A 23,502-nucleotide genomic window follows, 5' to 3' on the forward strand; every position below is an offset into this window, starting at 1 on the left:
CCCAATCTCCTCCTCCCTCCTTAAAGTTCCTCGAATTGTCTTGTGCTTCTTCATCCTCCTTCCTCATCTTTTCCAGAACAAATAGAAAGAACATTAAAAAAAAAAAACAAAAGGCCAATTGTGAAAGGAAAAAAAAAGCATAATTAATTTCAATAATTGGCGAGCAACTGCAGTATAAATCTGAGGATTTTTCAAGAATAGTGACCTCATAACCTTCAATCTGATAGAAAACTTGTTCCCCTTGACTCCATCAAATTTTTAAAGATGCATATAAAGTCATTGTTCAATAAAACGATTAGCTAACCTTTATTTTATGACAATAAAAAGGAAAACAAAAACGATCAGTTAGAAACCAAAAACAATGGAGATTGCAGGAGGCTGAAGATGAAGGAGGGAGGAGATTGGGGTGAGAGGGAGAAAGGAGATGGAGTGGAAAACGAAGCATCAGACCTAATCAATTCTAATTAGGGTGTTTTAATTATTAATTAAAAAAAAAGAATAAGTGTGTTAATTATAGTAATAATAAAACTAAAACTAAAGATGTGGCATGTCCAAGTAAGCTGCCACAAAAGGTGGTATAGAAATTATGGTATAATAATATGGTAAGAATATCATTACTCTTTTCAAAATTTTGCTTTCAATATGAAAACTAAAATTTGAAAGTAGTATCAAAAGAGTTTTTAGTTAAAAAATAAAAAATAAAAACGAAATGATTATCAAACAACTCCAAAATTACAAATAACACGTACGTATTTTTATGCACTTTATCATCTTATATTTTACTGAGGCTTTTATATTTTAGGGCTTAAATAAAATTCCTTTTAGACTTTACCCTGAATGGTTTTCTAAATCTAATTTAAGTCTCTATTTTTAAAACTTACCATATTTAAGTAATTATAGCACATTTATTATTTATAAATTTATCATCCGAAATTTATTCAAAATTCAAAGTCAACAGCAAAATAAAAACAATTTATATTAAACAAACCTCTTAGGTACATAAGTTTTGATACATAAGTATTGACACAAATGTATCGGTACATAAGTATCGGCACTAATGTATTTGTACATAAGTTTTAGTATGAATGTATTGGTACATAAATTTCGATACGAATGTATCGGTACATAAATTTTTGTACGAATGTATCAATATGTAAGTATCTAAACATACATAGATACGTAAAATACATATACATATATATGAAAAAAGTCACACACAATAAAATGTGTGGATGATAATATATGAATTTTCTTATTGTATGAACTTAATAAGGATTATCACTTTATAATATAACAGTAACAATAAATAAATATATGCCCTCGAGTCAATCCAAAAGCCTACATTACTTTCGCTCAAAATAAACCCAAATGTGAGATATGCAATTACTGTACCACGACTCCCACCACCGCTTTCCAATTAAACCCTACATTACACTGCATGCTCCCTTCTCCCTTTGCCTTGACTTTCAAACACCCTTCCCCTCCCCTATTTATTCCCACAACGACCTTTCCCATTAGAATAATCCCAATATCTCACTTCCACCCTCCTCACCTCTCCCGGCCCAATTAATTCCCCACTCACGGCAAAGCAAAACCCCAAACAATTGATCAGAGCAAGCAGGATTCCTCTTCAAATATCAGAAGATAAAAATGAAAAAGAAGGAGACAAACTGATCAGAACAATCCTCACTTCTCTCTCTCTCTCTCTCTCTCTCTCATATCTCTGATGAAGGTTCTAATTAAGCCCCAGCAGGTATTCTTTTCTAAGTTCCCTTTGCTTCTCGTCGGGTGGGGGGATTGGGTTTGTACTATACTTTTCAGTATTTGAGTAGAGTGCAATCATCAGTTCATGATCATCACTCTTCACTCACTAGTTTTAAATCTAAAGTCTAAAAGAAGGTAATGGGTCGATATATAGTACCTCCCTCTCTCTTTCTCTCTCTTTTAGTTTCACCCCACACAACTTTTTTTTATTTTCATTTCCTTTCTTGTCTATTTTTCTAGCAGGCGATTCCTGTTGTGGGTTCTGCCCATTTTATATAAAAATGAAATTATATTTGTTTAATTATATAATTTCTCATCAGTTTGTATCCTATTTTATATATTTTCTTTGGGAGATGGGAAGGACTAGTGTTTTTTTATTGTACAAGTGTTAATTAATAAACAAGAAATATTGAACTCACAGGAGTAGGTGATGAGACTATAAGAAATGATGTTCTGCTGGGCTAAGGAGAGGATATATCCAGTGCCAGAAAAACAAACAGCAGAAAAGGGTTTCTCCTTCTCTTTTGTTTGGCTATACCTATAGCTTCGTAGCTGCTATAATATCTATCTAGCTTTCTCTCTGTCTCTCTATCCCTCCCTTTGGTCGTCATCATCATCATGGCTTCATCAAACAGACACTGGCCAAGCATGTTCAAGTCCAAGCCTGCTAATTGCAGCACCCACCACCAATGGCAGCATGAAATCAACCCTTCTCTTGTCTCAAACGGCTGCCACCGACCCTCCTCCTACTCCTCAGGTAAATCCCCAAATTCCTATTTCATCACTCACTTCTTTATAACCGTCTTCAACGCTCATTTATATTAAAACTCTTTTCAATATTTTATAATTATTTTTCACGAAAGTTTATACAATCCACTTTTCTGTGTATAATAATCGTAGAATTTTTTTTTTCATAATCCATACCAATTATGCATAATTTGTTACAAATATTATGTTAAGTTTATGTGTACATGTATATTTTTGATTAATTATGTGAATGTAACAGTTGGAGGGTGCGAAGAACGCAGTCCGGAGCCAAAACCTAGATGGAACCCGAAACCGGAGCAAATTCGCATACTCGAAGCAATCTTCAACTCCGGGATGGTGAATCCTCCGAGGGATGAGATCAGGAAGATTAGGGTTCAGCTGCAAGAGTACGGTCAAGTCGGAGACGCCAATGTGTTCTATTGGTTCCAGAACCGAAAGTCAAGAAGCAAGCACAAGCTCCGCAACCTCCACAACTCATCCAGGCAACAACAAACCCACCATCACCACACCCAGCTTCCTATCTCCACCCCCGTCTCTGCCGCCACCACTCTCAACATCATCAATGCCGCCGCCCCTTCGTCCTCGTCCTCATCCTCCTCCGAAAAGTCATCCCCCAAAGCACCAAACAACAAGGCCTTCTCCATGGGGTTCTCCACTCATGAGGCTTCAATCAACTCTCCAACTGCTTCTGTGAACCAAAGCACTAACTTTTTCCAGCCTCACCATCCTCACCACAACGAGGTCTTGCCCGAATCTCCGTTCTTTTTTCCGGTGCATCAGGCCAACATTAATCCTAATTTGACACAAGGGTTCTGCTTCCCTGAGCTGGCTAATGTGGTTCATGTTCCACATCATGAGCAAACCAATAATGATAATAACAACATTGGGCCTTGCACTAATATCCTGCTGAGTGAGATCATGAACCATGGAGCAATATCAAGGAAAGAATATCACCACCATCAGGAAGATCAGATCAAGGCCATGAAGAATGTGGATCATCAGCAACACCTCAATTACAATATCGATATCACCACAACTCCAACTACTGCTGCAGCTTCTTCTACTCCTACTGTCGCTGTTCCATTCCCCGTGATCCACAATAGTCGAGGTAAATAAACTCAAAATTTCATGTTTTGCTAATTTAGATCTCCATATATATGTGCAATACTAGTGATAGATTAGAGCATTTTTCTTTGTATTATGAAGCCATAGTATATACCAAAATGTAACAAAGTGGGATTGGTTGATGATGGGTTTTGTATTTTGGGGTGAAAGTAAGGGAGAGGCATATTCTCCGATCCCTTCCTCCTAATCCACCAAATCAAGGAATCCGTACTATTGAAATTTTGATCAAACGATTACAAACAAGGGTCCGCTTTAAGAGTTATAATAATTTCAGCCGTTAGATCAAATTTTAATGGCACGAATCACCTGATTTGGTGGATTAGGAGGAAGAGATCCGGAGATGATCCATTTTCGAAAGTAAGGTTTTATATCATGGGACGAAAGTGATTGCCATGTTTGTCATATATTAGGTATCGAAGGGAGGGTAGATTTGTCTTTTCGATGGGCATGAAGGTTTTAGCTTGCTAGGTTTTTGCGTTTGGGATTATGATGGACGAGTGCATGGGTTTTGATTGACTAGTATGTTCTGTAACCTGTTTGAATTTGGGTAACAATAATTACTACCCGGCCGGACATTACCGGACTGTTCACGTACTGGTGAAACGACGTCGCATACTGTGTGATTGTGTGACTTAATGTGGTGGTGTTTGGAGTTTTGGACAGGCGGTGTTGGTGAAGCGGGTGCAATGGCTCCGGGAGGTGTGGCGAAATCAACGGTGTTCATAAACGACGTCGCATTCGAGGTGGGTGCGGGTCCCTTCAACGTGCGTGAGGCTTTCGGGGATGACGCCGTTCTCATTCACTCCTCTGGTCAGCCCGTTCTCACCAATGAGTGGGGTCTCACCCTCCACTCTCTCCACCACGGTGGTTTCTACTATCTGGTATTAATCTCACACTTATCTTCCTTAAATTATTTTGATTTCTTTTTGCTAATTAAACTTTAACAGTAATGTTATTTGGTTCCTTTCTATGTATATATATATATATATATATATATATATATATACATGTATATTTTTCCAAATTATAAAAACGTGATACATCAGAGTTCCGGATTTAACCAAGTTGGTTAGAATAGTATTTCTTCTTACATAAGTTCGAATTCCACTTCGTATGAAATATTTTAGATTATCTTATTGTTTGTAAAACAATGTGATTTAGTTTTGTTTTGCATCTTTATTTGTTGGCATCCAGCTAGACCACTGTTATATACGTGTGTGTATTTATTTTATCTATGCTTGCAGTTGATGATCATTAATGTTTTCTTCTGGGATTGTAGATATAGAAGAGGTGGAAGCTATAGCTAGAGGAGACGGGCTGTGGTTTCTGTGTGCCTTTTCTATATATATGTCTTCTTTAATTTGCGCTAGAGTTTGCAATATTATAAACCAGGGCTTCATCAATTTAGGGTTATTTCAGAGTTTGTGGACCTATTGATGTACTATTAGTTTACTTGTTTGTGGTTATATAAAGGATGATAATATATATTTACGTGTGAGGTGTGCTTTTTCTATGAAAGGTTTTAGCTGCACTTAAGTTCTGCTACTTTTCGATTCACTTTCTTATTGTTGAAGGAATCCAGACATCTGGTACTTTTCAATTTTTTTAACATTTGTTCTACAGCTTCCACCCAAAATTTAGATCTAACTGCCACGTTTCTTCCACAAACAACTGTCCACTATTCGTAGTTAGATTGTCACCCAAAGTATGGATAAATAAACCTGTAGTAGCTAAATAAACAAACAATATTGGCTAAAAGGAATATCTGTGATTATATGCTACATAGTTCACACGTATATGGTTTCTTTGCAAAAATTGTAAACGGATGGGTGTATGATATAGAAGCAACAAGTTAATCATAAATTAAATTAGCTAGGAATTTCAACCAATTGTGCAGACCAAAATAGTATATAAATTAGTAATGAATTGAACTAATTAATATACGGTAATGCTTACAAGTAATGGAATGAGCTCATCCTCAAGTTGGGAATGCAAGTATTATCCTTGGTAGGTATGGTCTATATATGTGAAAGGAAGAGGAGGGGTGGGGGAGTAATATATCTGGCTAGGGTTATCATTGGGTCAGATATGGCCTTTTGCTATAGGCGCCCTCAATGGAAGTTTTTGATGAACCCGATCTCTGTGTAACATATTAACTTATTGTCCGTTTATATATAATAATACGTAAAATGGTAACACTATGTGATCATGTTTTGAATACAAAAATTCTTGACTCAATGGGACCCTGGTGAAAAAGACCCAAAAATGCTATCTCATGCAATAACGTCGAAGTAGTTGCATCGTAGTCAATTCAGTTCAATATCTTAGTGACCTTCGGTTCGATCCACCAGAAGACAAAAAATTATGTAAGAAAGAGAAGCTATCTATTAGATGGTGTACACCATTCTGCAATGTGGTAGGGCGCGCCTTACTTTGTGTACATGCACTGTTAATATGTGTGTCAATGTGTCATTTTTTTTCCTGAAAAACTTAAGGCATGTGTACTTACTACGAGAAGAAACTTACATATTAGGGCGCGTCCTAAGGAAATAAATAAATTTTAAGATGATAAAAAAAAAGAGTTGATCAGCTGAGTGGTATTTAATATATAACAATGATACACGTGTTGCCAAAACCTTGATCCGGTGTTCCCTGCAAGTTGCCATGGATCGTATGTATGTATGTACACAGAATGAAATTAGGGCTTTTTAATGGATCTGTACATAACATACATTATGAGGTATCTGATATGATTGAAGGTGTGTGCATACAGAAAGTGAGCAGGGTGCCTTTCAGTTTCGGCAATACTTGGATTCGATAGATCATCACCATTTAATAAACATTATACATCTTGCTTCGACGACACATAACAATGAGAATCGTAGGGCCTGACCAGAAACGGAAAAGTATTAATGTTTGACAAACAACCGGAATACATGTTGGAATCCCAAAAGAAAACAATGGGGTTAAAATATGATTACTCCATTATAACTAATATTCAAATTTTTTGTAATAAAACCCCACATCTTATAAATTGGGCATGGGGTAAAGTTAGAGATAGTATCAGTGTCGTTAGAGTGGGGTTCCCCAAGCCCGTTGATCTAAAAAAATTCAACCTGATATCCGAGCAATGTTCGAGCACATGCAAGCCAACGAGCTTAACAAAGAGCTAATCTTTGAGTTTTAATTGCCAATGTATGGATCTTCACACGTGAGGAAGGTTTAAACATGATTACTCATTCTAACTAATATTGAGACATTTTGTAATAAAACCTCACACCTGATGAATTAAATAAGTGGTAAAGTTGAAAACAATATCAGTGTCGTTAGAATGAGACCTCCGACCTTGTCGATCCAAAAAATTTCAACAATACATGCACTCACTACTCACAGCTGTGTGTTTAATTTCTGCCACATGCTTTCTTTGCCGTATGTATGTGCTTTGCAGTCGGTGATCATCAGAAGAAGGCAAGGCAGATTGTAAGCAGAGCTAGATAGGTCAACTTTTTTTTTTTTTTTTGGTGGTGCAGATTTGTTACGTGCAATTTGCAATCTGAGAGGCCAACAGTACGTAGCTAGTGTTCTTACTTGGATTTGATTGAGTGATATATTGCGATCGATTGGATATATCAAACAAGACCTGCAGGTCTACCAAAATTCCTTGCCCTGTAGTCTATAGCTACATGAGGCTAGGCCTACCACGTCACGTCGTATAACACTAGTCACTTGTGTGTTTACTTTTGCATGAACTATCACGTATTGTGGTGGAAGAAGATCGACCCCTTTACTACACAGGAGAGGTGGAAAGGGATTCAAAGCATGGCGGTGGAAGGGGAAGAAGAAATCTGTTTGATCATGAGGTGCCTTTCCGAATCAACGTATTCAGGGTTTCGGACAAGGATTGTCTGTCCTTCCATTTTCGGTATCCTTCTGTTTTGTATGATTACGATTAAGTCATATCAATATTTTATATTATTTTTTTATAAAAATAATAAGATAAAAATAAATAATAATATAAAATATTAATATGACTTAACCGTGACTACATAAATAGGAGGGCATCGGAAATGGAAGGGTAGACAATCTTGGTCCTTCTGAGAGGGATGATTGTTGGGGGACACTATACAAGCTCGACGTGCCGCGTTAAGATTGGCTGATGTTGATCAGATCATGGCCTACACCCTGCAGTAATCTGCATTTACATGCTCCCACGAGTGGATTAGGTGAAGAGTGAGAGAAGAGAACAGTCACCTTGATGGGATTGTTCTTACATGTCCACCCCACGTATGTGATTTGAAGCTGAAGGTTTCATGTAAATAATTAATTCGGAAATTGACGTGAAAGGAGCGGCGACAAAATACACCCATGAGGTTTCTGGTTGTATTTTAAGAAGAGATTTTTTAGTGTGATTAATATACGAGATGATACATTACGTATTACTAAACAAATTGTAAGATATGTATGCTGAAAAGTTAATAACTTGTGTTTCTGTCACAACTAAAAATTTATTTTTAAGAAGGAGATGATTCTCTCATCTCCTCTTTCCATCAATTTCTATATCCTTCTCTTACATTCTCTTTTTTGTCTTTCTCTTTCTATAAAAAATTAATGTCAGATGTTGATATGACTTAACTGTGATCATTCAAATAGGAGGGGAGGGAAAGGGAGAGAAAAAAAGAGGGGAGATAATTTTACTCCTTTTAGGTAGGAAACACAACCTTTATTATTTGGGAAAACTATTGAAAATAGCTTAAAAACTTTGAGTTTTAACGAAAATAACAAAATAAAGGGTAAAGTGAATAATATCATAATTGACTTTTTAGTGTAAAAATGTGATTTTCGCTAAAGTGGACAATACCAGAAGCTTTTCGTTAAAATTCCCTAATTATTTTTACATTACAACATGAAATATTACAGCTTTGATTTTGGCATGAAGTTTATAACCTAAAGTAAGCTAACTTTAGTGATTTAACTTGGACGATCAGAGATGTTGAGTTATCTTGTGTTAGAACAAATTTTAGTTGAGTTGTCGCCTAAAAGCCTTCTAGAAGTGAGCCCGCTTGCAACATCAGTAATTAACGGATGTTCGTATAGTTAGATGTAAGTGTGATTTGAATTGTTATTATTTTCAACCCCAAACCTAAAAATGTATTTTGCAATTGACTATTTATTTTCTCGGTTAGTATTTGATATGATTAAAATCCACTTGACCACGCTCGAGTCTTAAAACAATATGAGCCTCGTGTTAAAGCTATATAATTGTATAAGAAATTAACGAAAAAGTCCATCAAGCTAGGTCTCCGAGGGCGTGAGGTCATCTCTAATTAAAAGGACTAAGGTCATCTCCAACCGAAATGTCCAGAGGGTCAGATGGTAAAAAATATCCTGAAAACCATCTCCAACCGAGAGCTAAGCTAAAGGGCTCATAGGCCCCACTAGACAAAAAAGGGCCAACCGGCTGGCTTAACCCAACTAGCTAGCCAGCCCTAGGCTGGGCCAGAAATTTCAATGCAATGGCTTGCTGACGTCAGCTAGCCATTATGTTTGAATTTTTTTTTTACAGTTTTTTTTTTTTTTGGGCCACAGTTTTTTTAAAAATATATTTAATTATAGGCCCAAAGTTGATTTGTTCAAAGCTGTGTGTTGGAAGGTGGCTTTTATAAGCATGTTTGGTTACTCAACTCTCTCCCACAGCCGATATGGGACTCTCCCACGCACTTTCAATTATTTTTTTTTTTATACTTCCTCTCACACAGCCAATGTGGGACTCTCCCTCCCACCCACTTCCTTTTTTTTTATTTTTTATTTTTATACTCTAAATAAAACCTCTCACATTTGACTTGAAATATATAAGTTGTATTTTTTAAATTTTACTTGTAGTTATTAAATTTAAGTTGTAGTTTTTAAATTTAAATAATAAATTATGTTTAGCCCTTTGACCCTCGGTTGGAGATGGTTTTTTGTGACATGGCTAAAACGAGCCTTATGGCCCTTTGGCCCTTGGTTGGGGATGGTAAAAAATATGACTATGCATTGTTCATTAAAATATTAATTTTTTGAAGGGCCAGATGGCTCAATTTCTTGGAGGGCCAGTGGGCTAAAATGAGTCATCTGGCCAGCCTTCGGTTGGAGATGGCCTAAATATAGCCTTGTCCAAAATTAGAGCATCTCCAACCGAAGAAACTAAACATGATCCCCTCAATATTTATTAGTTTTAAGTTTATTCTTTAAATTTATTGGTTAGTTAATTAAACTACAGTTTGATGTTTTTAAATCTAGCCACTGAATTTGAATCAATTATTGCGATTGAGGAGTTGACCCCCAAGAAAGGGCTAAGCTGATGGCTACATTTGACTAACCTAATGCCCATTTGGCCAAATAATGGTTTGGTTAGCTGCATATAATTATAGCTCAATCATTGGTTGAAGATGAGTTTTTGGGCAAATCATGCCAGTTTTTTGCTTTTAAACCTTTAGCCTTCTCCATTGGAGATGACCTGAGTTTGCATGCTTTTTTCTACCATGAAAGCTGATCCAACATTCACTTTCCTTTTAGTTTAACCTAGCCTAATCTTCAACCTTTGCGCACAATACATAAATTTGTTATAGGGCGGATATGTGGCACTATTTTTTTTACACAATGTTTTACATGTTTTGTGGGACCCACTCTGTAATGTACTTTAACAATCCATACCATCTTTTTTTTTTGGACATTATTCATAGATCATCCTTACAAAAAATTAGAAAAATTCAAAACTATTAAGGCATTCATTTGTAGTGAAAAAAATAGACGAATACTGTTCTACAAAGAAACCCATAATTCTTAACTCAACAGTCATATAGTTTCAGATTTGAGTGATTTTTGGCAGACATGATAATACCTAAAAGATTGACCGTTCAGATAATTGAAATACATTACGAAGTGAACCCTACAAAAATGATGTAAAAAACTTCTAAAAAAAAAGTGGTGCCATGAATACTTCCCCTTTGTTATAATTCAAAACTTATATGATAAACGTCAAATTAATCATGTGTCGGTTAGAAATTATCATGAACATTTGAAAGTAACCAATTATTTAGTCTGAATGAATCTTAGAAATCACGTATCTTACTGGACATCGTTTTTCAATTTTTTCTTTTGTTGGATGTTTTTCAAAGCAGACTCACTCATAAAAAAATAAAAATCAAATCAAATTTGAAATTTGAAATGGTAAACGTTGGATTATTGCTGGTGAAATTAACGTGGATTTGTGGCTGATATAGTCGTAAGAGACTAGAAGAGCTGACCTTTCTTCCTAGAAACTATATCTCAAGATATATGGTGTTCCAACAAAAAAAAAATTATATGGTGTTGAATCCAAATAAATTAAATATATTTCCACAAGAATTTGGGTGTGTATATATTCTGTAATAACAATTGGACCCTTTCTCTATCCAATTTTAAATAAAAGAAACAAAATTACAGATCTATCGGGTTGAATCTAAATAGTAAATGGAGCAATATCATGTTATAAGCAACTCAAATCAGGAAAAAAAAAAAAATTTAATTTTTGAAAGGAGATTCAAATTTGAATGTAAGAGCAAAATTTCCGTATATTATTGATACGTTATCATGATATTCTAAATAAATAACACGAGATGATATGATTGCATCACACATTTAACTAAAACACCATTACATTATTACTTTCATTTCACGTTCGTCATTCTTGAATGCAAAAGAACAAACACCTGTCGGCCTAATTTTGAATAATATTTGGTTACTCAAATGATAAATGTGAGTTTCTACTTAAAATCGTTCGTTACCAATTTATAAAATTTCGTGTTTATAATTAGAACTGTTCATATTATAAATAACTTTATGAAAATCATCTTTTGCAAAATCAATTAAAACTAAGATTGTTTAGTTATCGAACTGTGTAAGAACAGATAAATAGAATTGGTAAAAGTACTCCAACCGTACATGTATTTACTACAATAAATTGACTAAACGATCTTATTTTTAATTCATTTTCTGCATAGATGATATTTACAAAGTAATTCATAAAATAAACGGTTCTGATCATAAGCACAAAATTTCGTGGTTTTTTTTTTTTTTTCTTCATATCTTTGGTTGTTGTGACTAAAAGGTAAAAGGGTCGAGAACTTTTATTTGGGACCGGGAATTCTTAATCATAACCACAATTTCGCCAACTAAGAGTAAAAAGAAAAAACCACAATTCCAGCTTGCTTTGGGTTGCTGGCTGTCTTCAACCTCCATTTTGCTATATTTCTCGCGAAATCTAACAAAACCCGTTCACCACATAACTCACAGACACACATACATCCACTGCCATCGCCATGATTCTTCATTATTTATAACCAAGTTTCCCAAAACCCATCATCCCAGAACTCCCTCAGATTCCTTCCAAATCGAAAGTAAAAGACAAACCCAAGAGCAAAAACACGACAAAAATTCGCTCCTTTTTTTGCAGTATTTGAATTTTGGAGAGGAGATGGGGGCGTACAGAGCCGACGACGATTACGATTACTTGTTCAAGGTGGTGTTGATCGGCGACTCGGGCGTCGGAAAATCGAACCTTTTGGCGCGGTTCACGAAGAACGAGTTCAGCCTCGAATCCAAGTCCACCATTGGCGTCGAGTTCGCCACCAGAAGCATTCGGGTCGATGATAAGGTCGTCAAGGCCCAGATTTGGGACACCGCCGGCCAGGAAAGGTTTGGATCCGCATTCTCTGTTTCTTTAAAAATCTGGGGTTTTCTTAATTAGATCTGGGAATTCGCATTTTGATTTATTTTCTGGGTTTTCTTGATTTCCTTTGAAAGTTGGGGTTGTTTTGCTCATATGGTATTGCACGGATTAGATTATCTTGTTTCTGGATCGGACAAAGGTTTGGTTTTATGGGTCTGTTTGTTTGATTGGTATTGTTTGGTTGCTGAGAATGCTGAGGAAGATATCATGAAATTGCTAATAAAAACATTGGAGCTTTTATTTCTCATTGTTTCAGCCATGGGAGAAGGGTAACTTTTTAGTTAGCTGAGCTGAATCTTACTGGGTTTGTATTTGTTTTCGGAATCCATTTCGAACAATCTTCGTTAAGTATGAACACTAGCAGATTATCTTCTGGTTGGTCGACCCCGAATAGACTGCATTGTTCGTAAATATCCATCTGATTTTGTTCTTCTTATGTAAAAGGTATCGTGCGATCACAAGCGCATACTATCGAGGTGCCGTTGGGGCCTTGCTTGTCTATGACGTTACTCGTCATGTTACGTTTGAAAATGTGGAAAGATGGTTGAAGGAGCTTCGCGATCACACAGATGCCAACATTGTGATCATGCTGGTGGGAAACAAGGGAGATCTGCGTCACCTGCGAGCCGTTTCCACCGATGATGCTAAGGCGTTTGCCGAACGAGAGAACACCTTTTTCATGGAAACTTCTGCCCTCGAGTCCATGAATGTCGAAAATGCTTTCACCGAAGTGCTGACCCAAATCCATCGTGTTGTGAGCAGGAAGGACCTTGACATCGGGGATGACCCAGCAGCCTTGCCCAAGGGACAGACGATCAATGTTGGGGGCAAGGATGACGTATCAGCTGTGAAGCAAGACGGGTGTTGTTCTACGTAAAATTTGAAGGAATTGTTCCAAGTGCCTTTCGGAGTTCTATCGGGCGAGGTCATGTCTAATTGTCCATGCAGATGTTGGCCTGACTCCATGAAATTGCTTTTCTCGACAGGATGCTAACTCTTTGAACATTATGCTTTAGATGCTCGTAAGCTTGTCCATGTTACCCAAAAATTTAGGATGTTAAGATCATGTTGTTTTTTTCCTTTGATTCGATTTGAACGACTTGCTTCCCGTTGTGTACTATTGTTCTTTCTTGGTTGAGTTTTATATAAAATTCATTTGTTTGGAAGACACGTAACTCCGCCGCATCTCCAGCACAAAAAGTGAAAATTCAAAATTCGAAACGGAATGGCGATTAAACAGGTTCCAAAAGTTTTCTTTAGTTATATGAATTTCGTGGTTATCTTGCTGATTGCTAGGACGACCACCTCCACCACCATTTTTGTGCCATGTTCTGATTCAGATGAAAAATCGAATTCGCACCACAAGATTGCTTCTCTAAACTTCGATTAATATGTGCAAGAGCTATTGATTTAAAATTGAATCGAAATTACGCAGAAGAAGACTAGCTCACCAGGAACTGGTGGAGAAATGGGGCTCATGAGCGTTAAGCTTCATCGGGTTTGTCGGGAGGAGGAAGAGGAGGAGAATCGTCGTTGTGGCGGCCGGAAGAGGGTAGAGGAATGGATTACCGCCCTTGATGAACCAACCGAGGGCAAAAAAGGAAACTCCAGCGAGAATGGTGCTGCCCCAGGCGGGAGAGTACCATCTGCTGTACTGCCTGATGGCGAACTTCACTGCTCCCGGAGCGTCACCGCGTCTGGGATTTCCGGGTCAGGCGGGTTCAGGAAGTGGACGTTTTGGCCTGAGAAACTACTGTTGGGTTTGTTAGTATGGGAGTTGTTGATATAGGAAATAGAAATAGGAACGTTTGGAGGTGTTTTGTTGGGTTTGGGTTCAGTCATGGCTGGTGAATCGGTCGGTTCCCAAAGTTTTGTTTGTGTTTCAGGTTTTGCCGAAGAGGAAAGTGTATCTCTTTTGTTATATATTCCCGGCATTTGCCACCTATCCTAATGGACATATGGCTAACTCTGGCAGCCGAGGAACTGCGATAGAACTGGCTAACCAGCTGACTTGTCCGACCATCAAATATCGACAGGATCTCACTTACATTTGATCGATAACATTAATCTTTTATCGATACAGTAAACGTCTATAAATGTTTTACACAGTAAATATTCCAAAAGTTTCTAAAAGGTCTAAAAGATCCTATGGGTTTTTACCACATAAGAGTAAAATAACTTCCAATCGGTTTTTCCATTACCGATAATATTCTAACAGCAGCATGACCATGTTTTACTTCAAGTTGATCATTTGCGGGCTTCAACCTTCTTCTGTTCTTTGGCTGAAACAATTAGGAGTTGAACAATTACAGTTCTTGAAGATCCAGAGCAGAGAAATCGACCCGAAAAAAGAAAAACGAACAAAGAAAGAAGAAATTAGTTGTGGGGGTCTCAGAACATTACCAGCTTTTTCTTCTTCTCTCTTTTTAGCAGCTTCCGCCCTTTGCTCTCGTATAAGAGCTAAACGCTCTGCAGGATCAACAAAATGATATCAATAAAAATTCAAAACTATAGCGATAAAAATGTAAATCCAGCCCATAGGAGCCTCCTTTCATTCATTGTTCTTCTCTAAAGAACCCATATCTAACAAGACTTTTCAGCATTAAAATGTGCAGCAATCAATAGGTGTGGTAATAGAACGTGACTAAATATTCGTATCTCTCTCATCATGTGAACGTGTCACATGATGAAAGAGATGATAATAGGAGGTTATCCCCGATTACACCCCATAATTTTCCCCTAATAGACATTCGAACGGATTTAAAGGTACTTTTTGCAAACAATTATCAACGACAATTACCTAGATCTTTCCTTGCTTGTTCAGTTTTTCCCTGTTCTTGCAACCTCATATATCTCTCACGGGTCCTCTGTTTCTCTAATTCTTCTCTGAAAACAAATGAACAAAAATTGAGGATGTCAAAACCGATTAAGATGAAATAAATACGAATATAACTTATATTCCACAGACAAACCTTTCACGCCTTGAGAGTTCAGTTGTCCTTCCCATCTGTAGAGACAAAACAAATATTACTCCTTCACAAAATTCACTATCAGAATTCACAAGCTATTCTCAAAGAAATTTGCAGAACTTACATCAACGTCTCGAGCTTTCACAGTCTTCGGCTTTTCCAAATTCGGATTTTCAATCTCAATAATCCCTTGGATCCCCTTCTTCTTCTGCTAAAATTATTTGACAACACGAAAAAAGATTCACATTATTACAAACCAAGACAAACAAAAAACCAAACTTTTCTACAAGGATGACAGTTCATATGTTGACTGACCTCATCTTGTCCTTCGGATTCATCTCCGGACTCCTCTTCGGAGCTTGCTACAAAATCTACTTCAACTTCATCATGTTCAGCTTCTCGCTAAGGAAAACAAACAAAATAACTTTCTTAAGCCAAAAAATCAGTAGTTTCGTATCACTATATAATATGTGAGTGCGAGAAGGACAAACCTTGGAAAAAGTTCGAGGACGGCTGGAGCTACCAGCAACTGCAAATTTACAAATACAAGAAAAAGGATATCAGAATTGCTTAATTTGGAAACAATTAACCGATTCTGCGAATCAAACAAACCAAAACAACCAAAATTCATATCAATTACCTAAATTTTACGTCAAATCGTTTTCATGGTCTAAAAAAATTGTAACATCAAACAAACCAACGATCAAAATTCATATAACTTCAATTCAATCACTCACAAAACACAACATGATCAAGCAACACAAATACAACTTGCCAATTCAACGAGCCGAAGGGCTTTAATCCTCTGTTTGGTTACCCAGAAAACCCCCAGAAAGTTGGAGGGAAAGCAAAATTAAAACAACAAACTGGTTTTTAAAACATAAAAAAAAAATTAAAGTTAAGAATTAAGAAGTATTTAGCTTACGAAGATCTTCGGGAGTGGAGAACTGGCGATGGCCGGTGGGCTTGCCCTTGAACTTCCCCCTTCCCATCGTTTGAATTCAAAAGGAAGACGAAACGGCACAAGAAAATTCCGGCTCAAGAGTCTGATCAGAAAATAATCGGAAATTTTGGTGGATTCTGGTGTTTATTTGGGGGCTAGGGTTTCGATACAATTCGACTGTGAAATCGAAAAACCCTAGTCGAATCGTCCCCCCGAGATCCGAGCGGCGTGTTGTGGAGGGAAATCCTCAAAATCCATCGATAAATATGTGAATGCTTCGGCTTTGTTGACTTTGACTCTTCTACTATTGGGTTTTGGGCCTCACGATCAATTTACTGTAAAGCCCAATAATTTTGAATGTCCTGAGTAATCAAAGGGCCCAATTACTTGCAAAGCCCCATTGTAAATGGGCTTGACTACAAAGACCCAATTTCTCTCCACTCTCACAAAAAGAAAACCCGATGGAAGAGTGGGTGGCTAAACTCATAATGGGCAAACAATAATGTGGTTTAAATTTATCTTTGACGATAAACGAACCTAAAATCTCTCACTTACAAGTGAAGATGAATACTAGTAGAATGTAATAATAAGTGACACCTTCTTTTAAAAAAGAAATTTATTATTACTAAAGGAAGACGGTAGGGTACGAAATTGTTAAAAGAGCATCTCCATTTAAGGACTCCAACCGCCATATATGAGAACTCATTTAATGACTTAACAAGAATCTTCATGTCCCTAAAGAAATTTAGCTCCAATGGATGAACCTCATATAATCTTTAAATTTAGGAACTAAAACATTAACAAATTCAAGAAAAAAAAAATTGAACCGTTGGATCCCATAGGTAATTAACACTTTTTTAAACTTATCCTTAAGAAAATAAAAACAATTTTTAATTAACACTTTTTTAATTTAACAAAGCTACGTCATTCCCCTTACCCTTCAAATAAAGGAAACATGAATACGGTGCTTCTCCACCACAGCAAACGCACAAGAACTTTTGAGCTTCCTTTGCGCAGGACTCCTCCACAATATCCCTTGGTGTATTTCCTAGTAAAATTAGCATTGATTTTATCTATTGCGGCTGCTTCAGTTGAAAGAGCTTTTTCAGTGATGAAAATTGTGAAGAATCCACATGAGAGTGACGTAACAATTTACACAGTTCGGAAGCTTTAAAGAATACAATTACTAAGATGAAACACCTGAGGTGAGTCCTACTTTTGTGAATTCTGTCAGAACACCGTTGGATTCCTCGTGGCCACCAAAGCTCTGTTATCTTAAACCTGGAGGGGTGCAAAACAAGATTGAGTGGGTTAGTAAAACAAAGTTTTTTGAAAACATTTCAATTAACAACAATTCTAACCCCTCACTGTAAAACCTGTATACTTTCCCAGAAAAATAGTATATATATAATCATATATAATCTCAAAACTCAAATCGCAAGTCTTTAACACTTTTCAAGAAAACATGCCATGCTATGCATCAAAACATAATAAGGATGCAACATTATAACAGGTGAAATAAGGAATTAACCGGACATCGTAATAGGATGGGTGATCAATGGTTGAATGATAGTTTGGTTGTGTACATTGAGGAAGATGGATTTGATTATATTGATAATGATGCTATGATACGACGTTTCCAAAATATGAGAACACGTAGTGAACAATTATAAATGAAAGTATGATGATCGATTTTTTATAGCTATTTTTTTACCCAATCACTTTAAATTCCCGGCTCCGACACTGCTTCCATCCAGGTATGTGCATGTTTTTGCACCATGGCATCTAACTTCCAGTTAACTAAATATACAAGTATTGTTTTGTTTGATCTGAGCGATATTCTAATGTAATCAGATTACCGACAGGAGAACCGACAGGAGAATCCGAGCTTCAGTGTATAGGGTTGTCCACGCCGATCTAGCCAGCTTGACTACATTCCGTTTGCAAACATGGGGGACAAGAAACTTCACGTTCCCATGTATCCTTGGTTTGCAATGCGGCACCTGATCGCATTCCTCCACACCTGCAACAAATTAGCTGAGAGAGGCCACATAATCTCCTTCTTTGTCCCCGTCAAAACCCTACAAAAGTTAGAGGTTTTTAATCTCTACCCGGATCGCACTGCCTTCATCCCCATCAATGTCCCTCACGTTGACGGGCTTCCACCGGGCACCGAAACCACAGCTGACGTTCCTTTCCCCCTGCACTCGCTCCTCATAACCGCCATGGACCTCACCCGGCCTGCAGTTGGACAAGCCCTCAGGGAACTCAAGCCCGATTTTATTTTCTTCGACTTCACGCATTGGCTGCCGGAGTTGTTACATGAGCTTGATATGGGCATTATGTCCATACATTACCGTATTATTAGTCCTGCAACCATCGGGCACCTGTCAACTCCCGAAAGGAATCCGATGGAGAAACAGCCAACAGCGGCTGACCTTATCCTGCCTCCGCCATCCTTCCCTGCATCATCGATTACCAACGCACGAAGCTCATGGGCTTGTAGCGGTCATGTCGATGGAATTCGGCAGTGGGGTGACATTCACGCAACGCCAATTTATTTGTTTTAGTGGATGTGATGCTATTGCTTTCAAAACTTGTAGAGAGATGGAAGGGCCCTATTGCGATTATATCGAAACCCAATATAAGAAGCCGGTGATTCTGGCAGGGCCGGTGGTGCCAGAGATCCCAACTGTTGAGTTGACGAAAAATGGGCAAAATGGCTTGAAGGGTTCGAGGTCAAAAGCATGATTTACTGCGCATTTGGAAGCCAATGCATTCTGAAAATTGATCAGTTTCAAGAATTGTTGTTGGGTTTTGAGCTCACAGGTTTGCCCTTCTTCGCGGCGCTGAAGCCGCCTATGAGAGCTGAATCGATCGAGTCAGCATTGCCGGAAGGGTTTGAGGAGAGGACACGAGGAAGAGGGGTTGTTTACGGTGTTAGAATATAAGTATGAAACTGAATATTATAACCGGTTACAGTGTTTCAATTGACATAGAAAAGTCTTGCTAGAAAGCTTAAAACTATCCTAAATCTTGTAGGATTGTAATTCAGATATGATTTTGGATTCATAGTTGGTATCCTATGGTGTTTCTAATAGGAGAATTATTAGGATTAATCTATAATAAATAGCGGTCACTGCTCTCACAAAATACATGCTCAATATTGAACTAAAACCTATTGTTAGTTTGAGTACTTTTGGTTTTGCAAGAGAGGAGAAGGTGCACTGTTTAGAAGTTTACTTTGGCTTCTTCTTCTGCTGCTTTTACGTGTTAGTTTGTCATTGTGTTTATCAAATTGTGATTTTAATACTTGAATAAGTTTGTGGTTCATGAGTTTAATCTCTTAACTTATATTTTTGATAAGTTTAATCTTACATACGGGGGTTGGGTTCAGCAGCCATTGTTCTTGAGGCACCCTTCTGTGGGGTGCTTTGTGACTCATTGCGGCTCAGGGTCTTTGTCCGAGGCGCTAGTGAATGAGTGCCAATTGGCTGCTGCCGAATGCGGGTGATCAGATCATCAATGCGCGAATGATGGGCCGCGATCTGAAGGTGGGAGTCGAAGTGGAGAAAGGAGACTTAGACGGCCTGTTCACGAAGGATGGTGTTGCCAAGGCAGTGGAAGCTGTGATTGAGGATGGCGGTGAGGTAGCTGAGGAGGTGAGGAGCAACCATGCAAAATGGAGGGAATTTTTCTCCGGCAAAGGGCTTGGTAGCTCTTATTTGGATAGTTTTGAACAAAAGCTGCATCAACTGCTTGAATGATTTTCTCTAAGTAGCCTTTGACGAAGTAAACTTCCTCAATTCGTTTTCTTCTGCACGCTATGATAATTATCTTGATTGATAGAGTTTTATGCTTAAATCTTGTTCTTTGAAACTTCATTCCTAAGAAGAATGTTGGAATTTATGTTGAAGTAAATGAAACAAATTACTAGACGTGTTATGAATTGAAAGGATTTGTAGCACCACGGCAACATTCCATATATATATATATATATATATGTTTGATCTTTTAAGTTAGAAGTAACAGATTATTATTTTGTTCTTTGTTTCAAGCTTTTTTCTTGGTGTGACCTTTTCCTGATTTGCAATTGTCAGTTTTCTACTCTTGCACTTGATCTTCGATTAAGCCTTACAATTTTTGACACCCTTACAGAAAATAATATGTGCTGGATAATGGTTTTTGTATGAGACCCAATAAAACTCAATCCTATCCTAACTTTTAGGGACTGACCGACAGGGACCCCAAATTTCCAAAATAGAATTCTCTCATCTCCTATTACCATCCTCTTCAATCATCTCCTCTCACTCTTTTTTTTGTCTTATTCTCTATATAAAAATTTCAACACAAAATGTAGATATGACGTAATCGCAATCGTTTAAATAGAAGATAATAGAAGAGAAGAGAGATTCGGAGGGGAGATAATCCTACTCCCATATTCCCAATCCCGCAAATTTAACAAATCATGATGGTTTACTTTTCAAAATTCGTTATCACAACTAAAGTACTGCATTTATTGAAAAGAATTTTATAATAATTGGGAACTTTAATGAAAAGGTTTTGGACAAAATTTATTTTAATAAAAAAATCCACTAAGTAAGCGGCATTTTATTACAATTGTAGAAAGGTGTTGAGTCATTGCATGACAACGTGGGTTTAAACCCTACTGGTAGCAAAACTAACATCTAATCAAACAAAATCTATTGTTAGACAAAAAAAAAAAAAAAAAAAACCATCTACTAATTTTATTTAATGTAAAGAGCCTCAAATTTAATGAAAATGATAAATATTTACTAATTAATGAAACCCTCTTTGTCAATCAAAAGAGAGTGAAAATACAACTTATTCTTTTATCACAAAAAAAATGATGGGCAATAATGTAATTTTACAAGTCTAAATTTTACTGTTTTTTTTATTAAAGTCTCACCTACAGGTGATGTTAAAATATCTCTAATATTTGAAATTAAAAAAAAAACAAAAAAACAAAAACCCGCTACTTTCTCTCTCCCTCTCTCTTTCTCATTTTCTAAAAAAATGTGTTCATACACACAAAGTGTGTAGGCAAATGCTAGTACAATATAATAAGAACAAAAAGTAAAGCCCATAAATAGCAATCATGTTCGTCAGTCCAATTCCTCTCGATTTGTCCGTCAACTAGCAAAAATTCCTCTCAATTCATGATATTTAGAGAGTGAGAAATGTTGATGCTGGAATATGGTGTTTATTTGGGGGCTAGGGTTTCGATAAAATTCTACGGTGAAATCGAAAAACCCAAGTCGAATGGCCCCTCTTTGATATGCAAGCCGTGTTGGAGAGATTTTTCAATGTGATCAGTATACAAAGTGATACACCACATATCACTATACAAATGATGAGATGTATGTGCTAAAAAGTTAATAACTTAAAAAATAAAATTTTCCACAACTTCTATTAAAATACGTGGTATACCACGTGTGTTCACGTTATAATTAAAAAAATTTCGCCGTGCTGTGGAGGGAAATCCAAAATATCCCACTATAAATATGTGAAAGCTTTCGGTTTTGTTTGACTTTGACTCTTCTACTGTTGGGTTGGGCCTGATGGTTAATTTACTCTGCATAAACAAGGGCCCAATTACTTGCAAAGGCCCGTTATAAAAAATTAATGGGCTTGACCACAAAGACCCAATTTCTCCCCATCCCCGAAAAGAAAACTCTGATACGGGACGGAAGCAATAGACTTGTAGCTTAAATGGTTGAAAGTTTTTATTCATGCATCTCATTTTCACGTCTCATGTCCCAATCTTCCCTCCTCAGTATCATTAGCTTTAGGCTGGACCTATCTGCACACTCTCTGTTAATTTTTGTCTTTTGCTCATTTTTAATTTAATTGATATGACGACAAAAAATAAGAAGGATGTGTATAATAAGGTATATAAGAAACATGATATGGTGACTGAAATGGAAATGGAATTTGGAATTTGGAATTTGGAACGACACCACACACATTTTACACTTTTGTGGCTTACCCTAGTTAGTCAATTCGGAGTTGGTAAATTCAAGTCTAATATGCGCATGTGCATATTTTTTTATATAAATATTATTGTATCGTATAAATACACGTAATTTTCAAGCAATTTTGAATAATACAGGTTAAATTTAGCATGTTATACACCTATTTTTTCATACATTATTGAAAAAAGACTAATATTAAACAACATTGGAAAAAAAAAAATCCTTATCTTTTTATGTAAATTTGATGATGCATATATTTTTCAACAATTCATCAAGGGGTGCAACTCGGGTGGGTTGGACGGGTTGGAAGGTCAACCCAATCTTAACCCAACTTTTACAATTCGGGTTCGGGTTTAGGTTGTCATTCGGGTTCATTTGGGATTGGGTTTAATTGGGTTAGGCTTTACTTGGGTTGGGTTCGGATTGTCCAACTTTTTCAAGTTTAATCTTGTACCAACTTAGTTTCCAAGAATTCCTAAAAAAATTAAGCCAAGTAGCATCAAAGCTAGCTAACTTTACATAAATCAATCTACTATAAAACTTTAGGATTTAGAGACTACGAATATGAGCTGACTAATTAACGCCTCTTATTACCTAAAAGTTTAAGTAATTATAAAGGATAATTTATTAAAAAATATTAGAAATGGCGGAAGTTTTTGGACTTGGCTCACTTGGGTGTAGTATTAGCATTAATTGATATGTATTTGGTTAGTCGGGTTGGGTTGGGTTGGGTTGGGGATGGACGAGCAAATGATCAACCCAATTCAACTCAATCAATGAACGGGTTGAAATTAGGTTGGGTTCGGACGAGTTATAATTATATAAAAAACTCACTCGTTCGGGTTTAAAATCGTATGGACGGGTTAGGATTGGCCCAACCCAAGTTACACCCCTAAATTCACCATTCACCATTCACCAACCAGAAAAACCAAAGGAAACTAGAAGCACATCACATTTAGCATCACCAAAACGACCACTTCTCACTCATATTTTTTAGCCGTGATCGATATCTACTTCTGACTACCAGTTGGTTAAATATCCAACAAATTCGCAGATTTTGTGTACTTTGACTCATTCTTCTTTAGGCATGCAATACTCATTTCGAACCCCGAGTTAGGTAAACAAATTTTTTTCCTTCTTATTTTTGTCCCAACTTACAGCAGCTATTTGTGCTGATTTCTGATTAGT

At 36.9% G+C, this 23,502-nt stretch overlaps 3 protein-coding genes and 1 pseudogene across 4 annotated transcripts; 3 read left to right on the forward strand and 1 right to left on the reverse strand.

Annotated features, from left to right (window-relative positions):
• Positions 1-1,544: 1,544 nt before the first annotated feature.
• Positions 1,545-5,175, forward strand: LOC103434848 (WUSCHEL-related homeobox 9). Its single transcript, XM_008373211.4, has 5 exons — positions 1,545-1,753; positions 2,186-2,521; positions 2,771-3,640; positions 4,321-4,538; positions 4,937-5,175. The coding sequence occupies exons 2-5, from the start codon at positions 2,383-2,385 to the stop codon at positions 4,940-4,942; spliced, it is 1,233 nt and encodes a 410-aa protein (XP_008371433.3). The 5' UTR covers positions 1,545-1,753; positions 2,186-2,382; the 3' UTR covers positions 4,943-5,175.
• Positions 5,176-11,807: 6,632 nt separating this feature from the next.
• LOC103434847 (ras-related protein RABA1f-like) lies at positions 11,808-13,572 on the forward strand. The gene is made up of 2 exons (XM_008373210.4): positions 11,808-12,372; positions 12,851-13,572. The coding sequence occupies exons 1-2, from the start codon at positions 12,152-12,154 to the stop codon at positions 13,281-13,283; spliced, it is 654 nt and encodes a 217-aa protein (XP_008371432.1). The 5' UTR covers positions 11,808-12,151; the 3' UTR covers positions 13,284-13,572.
• Positions 13,573-14,435: 863 nt separating this feature from the next.
• On the reverse strand, positions 14,436-16,592 carry LOC103434846 (uncharacterized). Of its 2 annotated transcripts, none has more exons than XM_029103168.2 (8): positions 16,301-16,592; positions 15,867-15,904; positions 15,691-15,777; positions 15,500-15,583; positions 15,379-15,413; positions 15,207-15,292; positions 14,810-14,875; positions 14,436-14,688 (listed from the first exon to the last, which is right to left on the reverse strand). In XM_029103168.2, the coding sequence occupies exons 1-8, from the start codon at positions 16,365-16,367 to the stop codon at positions 14,654-14,656; spliced, it is 498 nt and encodes a 165-aa protein (XP_028959001.1). In that variant the 5' UTR covers positions 16,368-16,592; the 3' UTR covers positions 14,436-14,653. The 2 variants fall into 2 exon arrangements, with proteins under 2 accessions (XP_028959001.1, XP_008371431.2); XM_008373209.4 differs by having other exon boundaries at positions 15,500-15,586; positions 16,301-16,588.
• A 1,675-nt stretch (positions 16,593-18,267) lies between these two features.
• On the forward strand, positions 18,268-20,085 carry LOC103435088 (cyanidin 3-O-galactoside 2''-O-xylosyltransferase FGGT1-like; annotated as a pseudogene).
• The last annotated feature ends 3,417 nt before the right edge of the window (positions 20,086-23,502 follow it).

This window comes from Malus domestica, chromosome 05, assembly GCF_042453785.1.
Source record: "Malus domestica chromosome 05, GDT2T_hap1".
In the NCBI taxonomy this organism is placed as follows: Eukaryota; Viridiplantae; Streptophyta; class Magnoliopsida; order Rosales; family Rosaceae; genus Malus; species Malus domestica.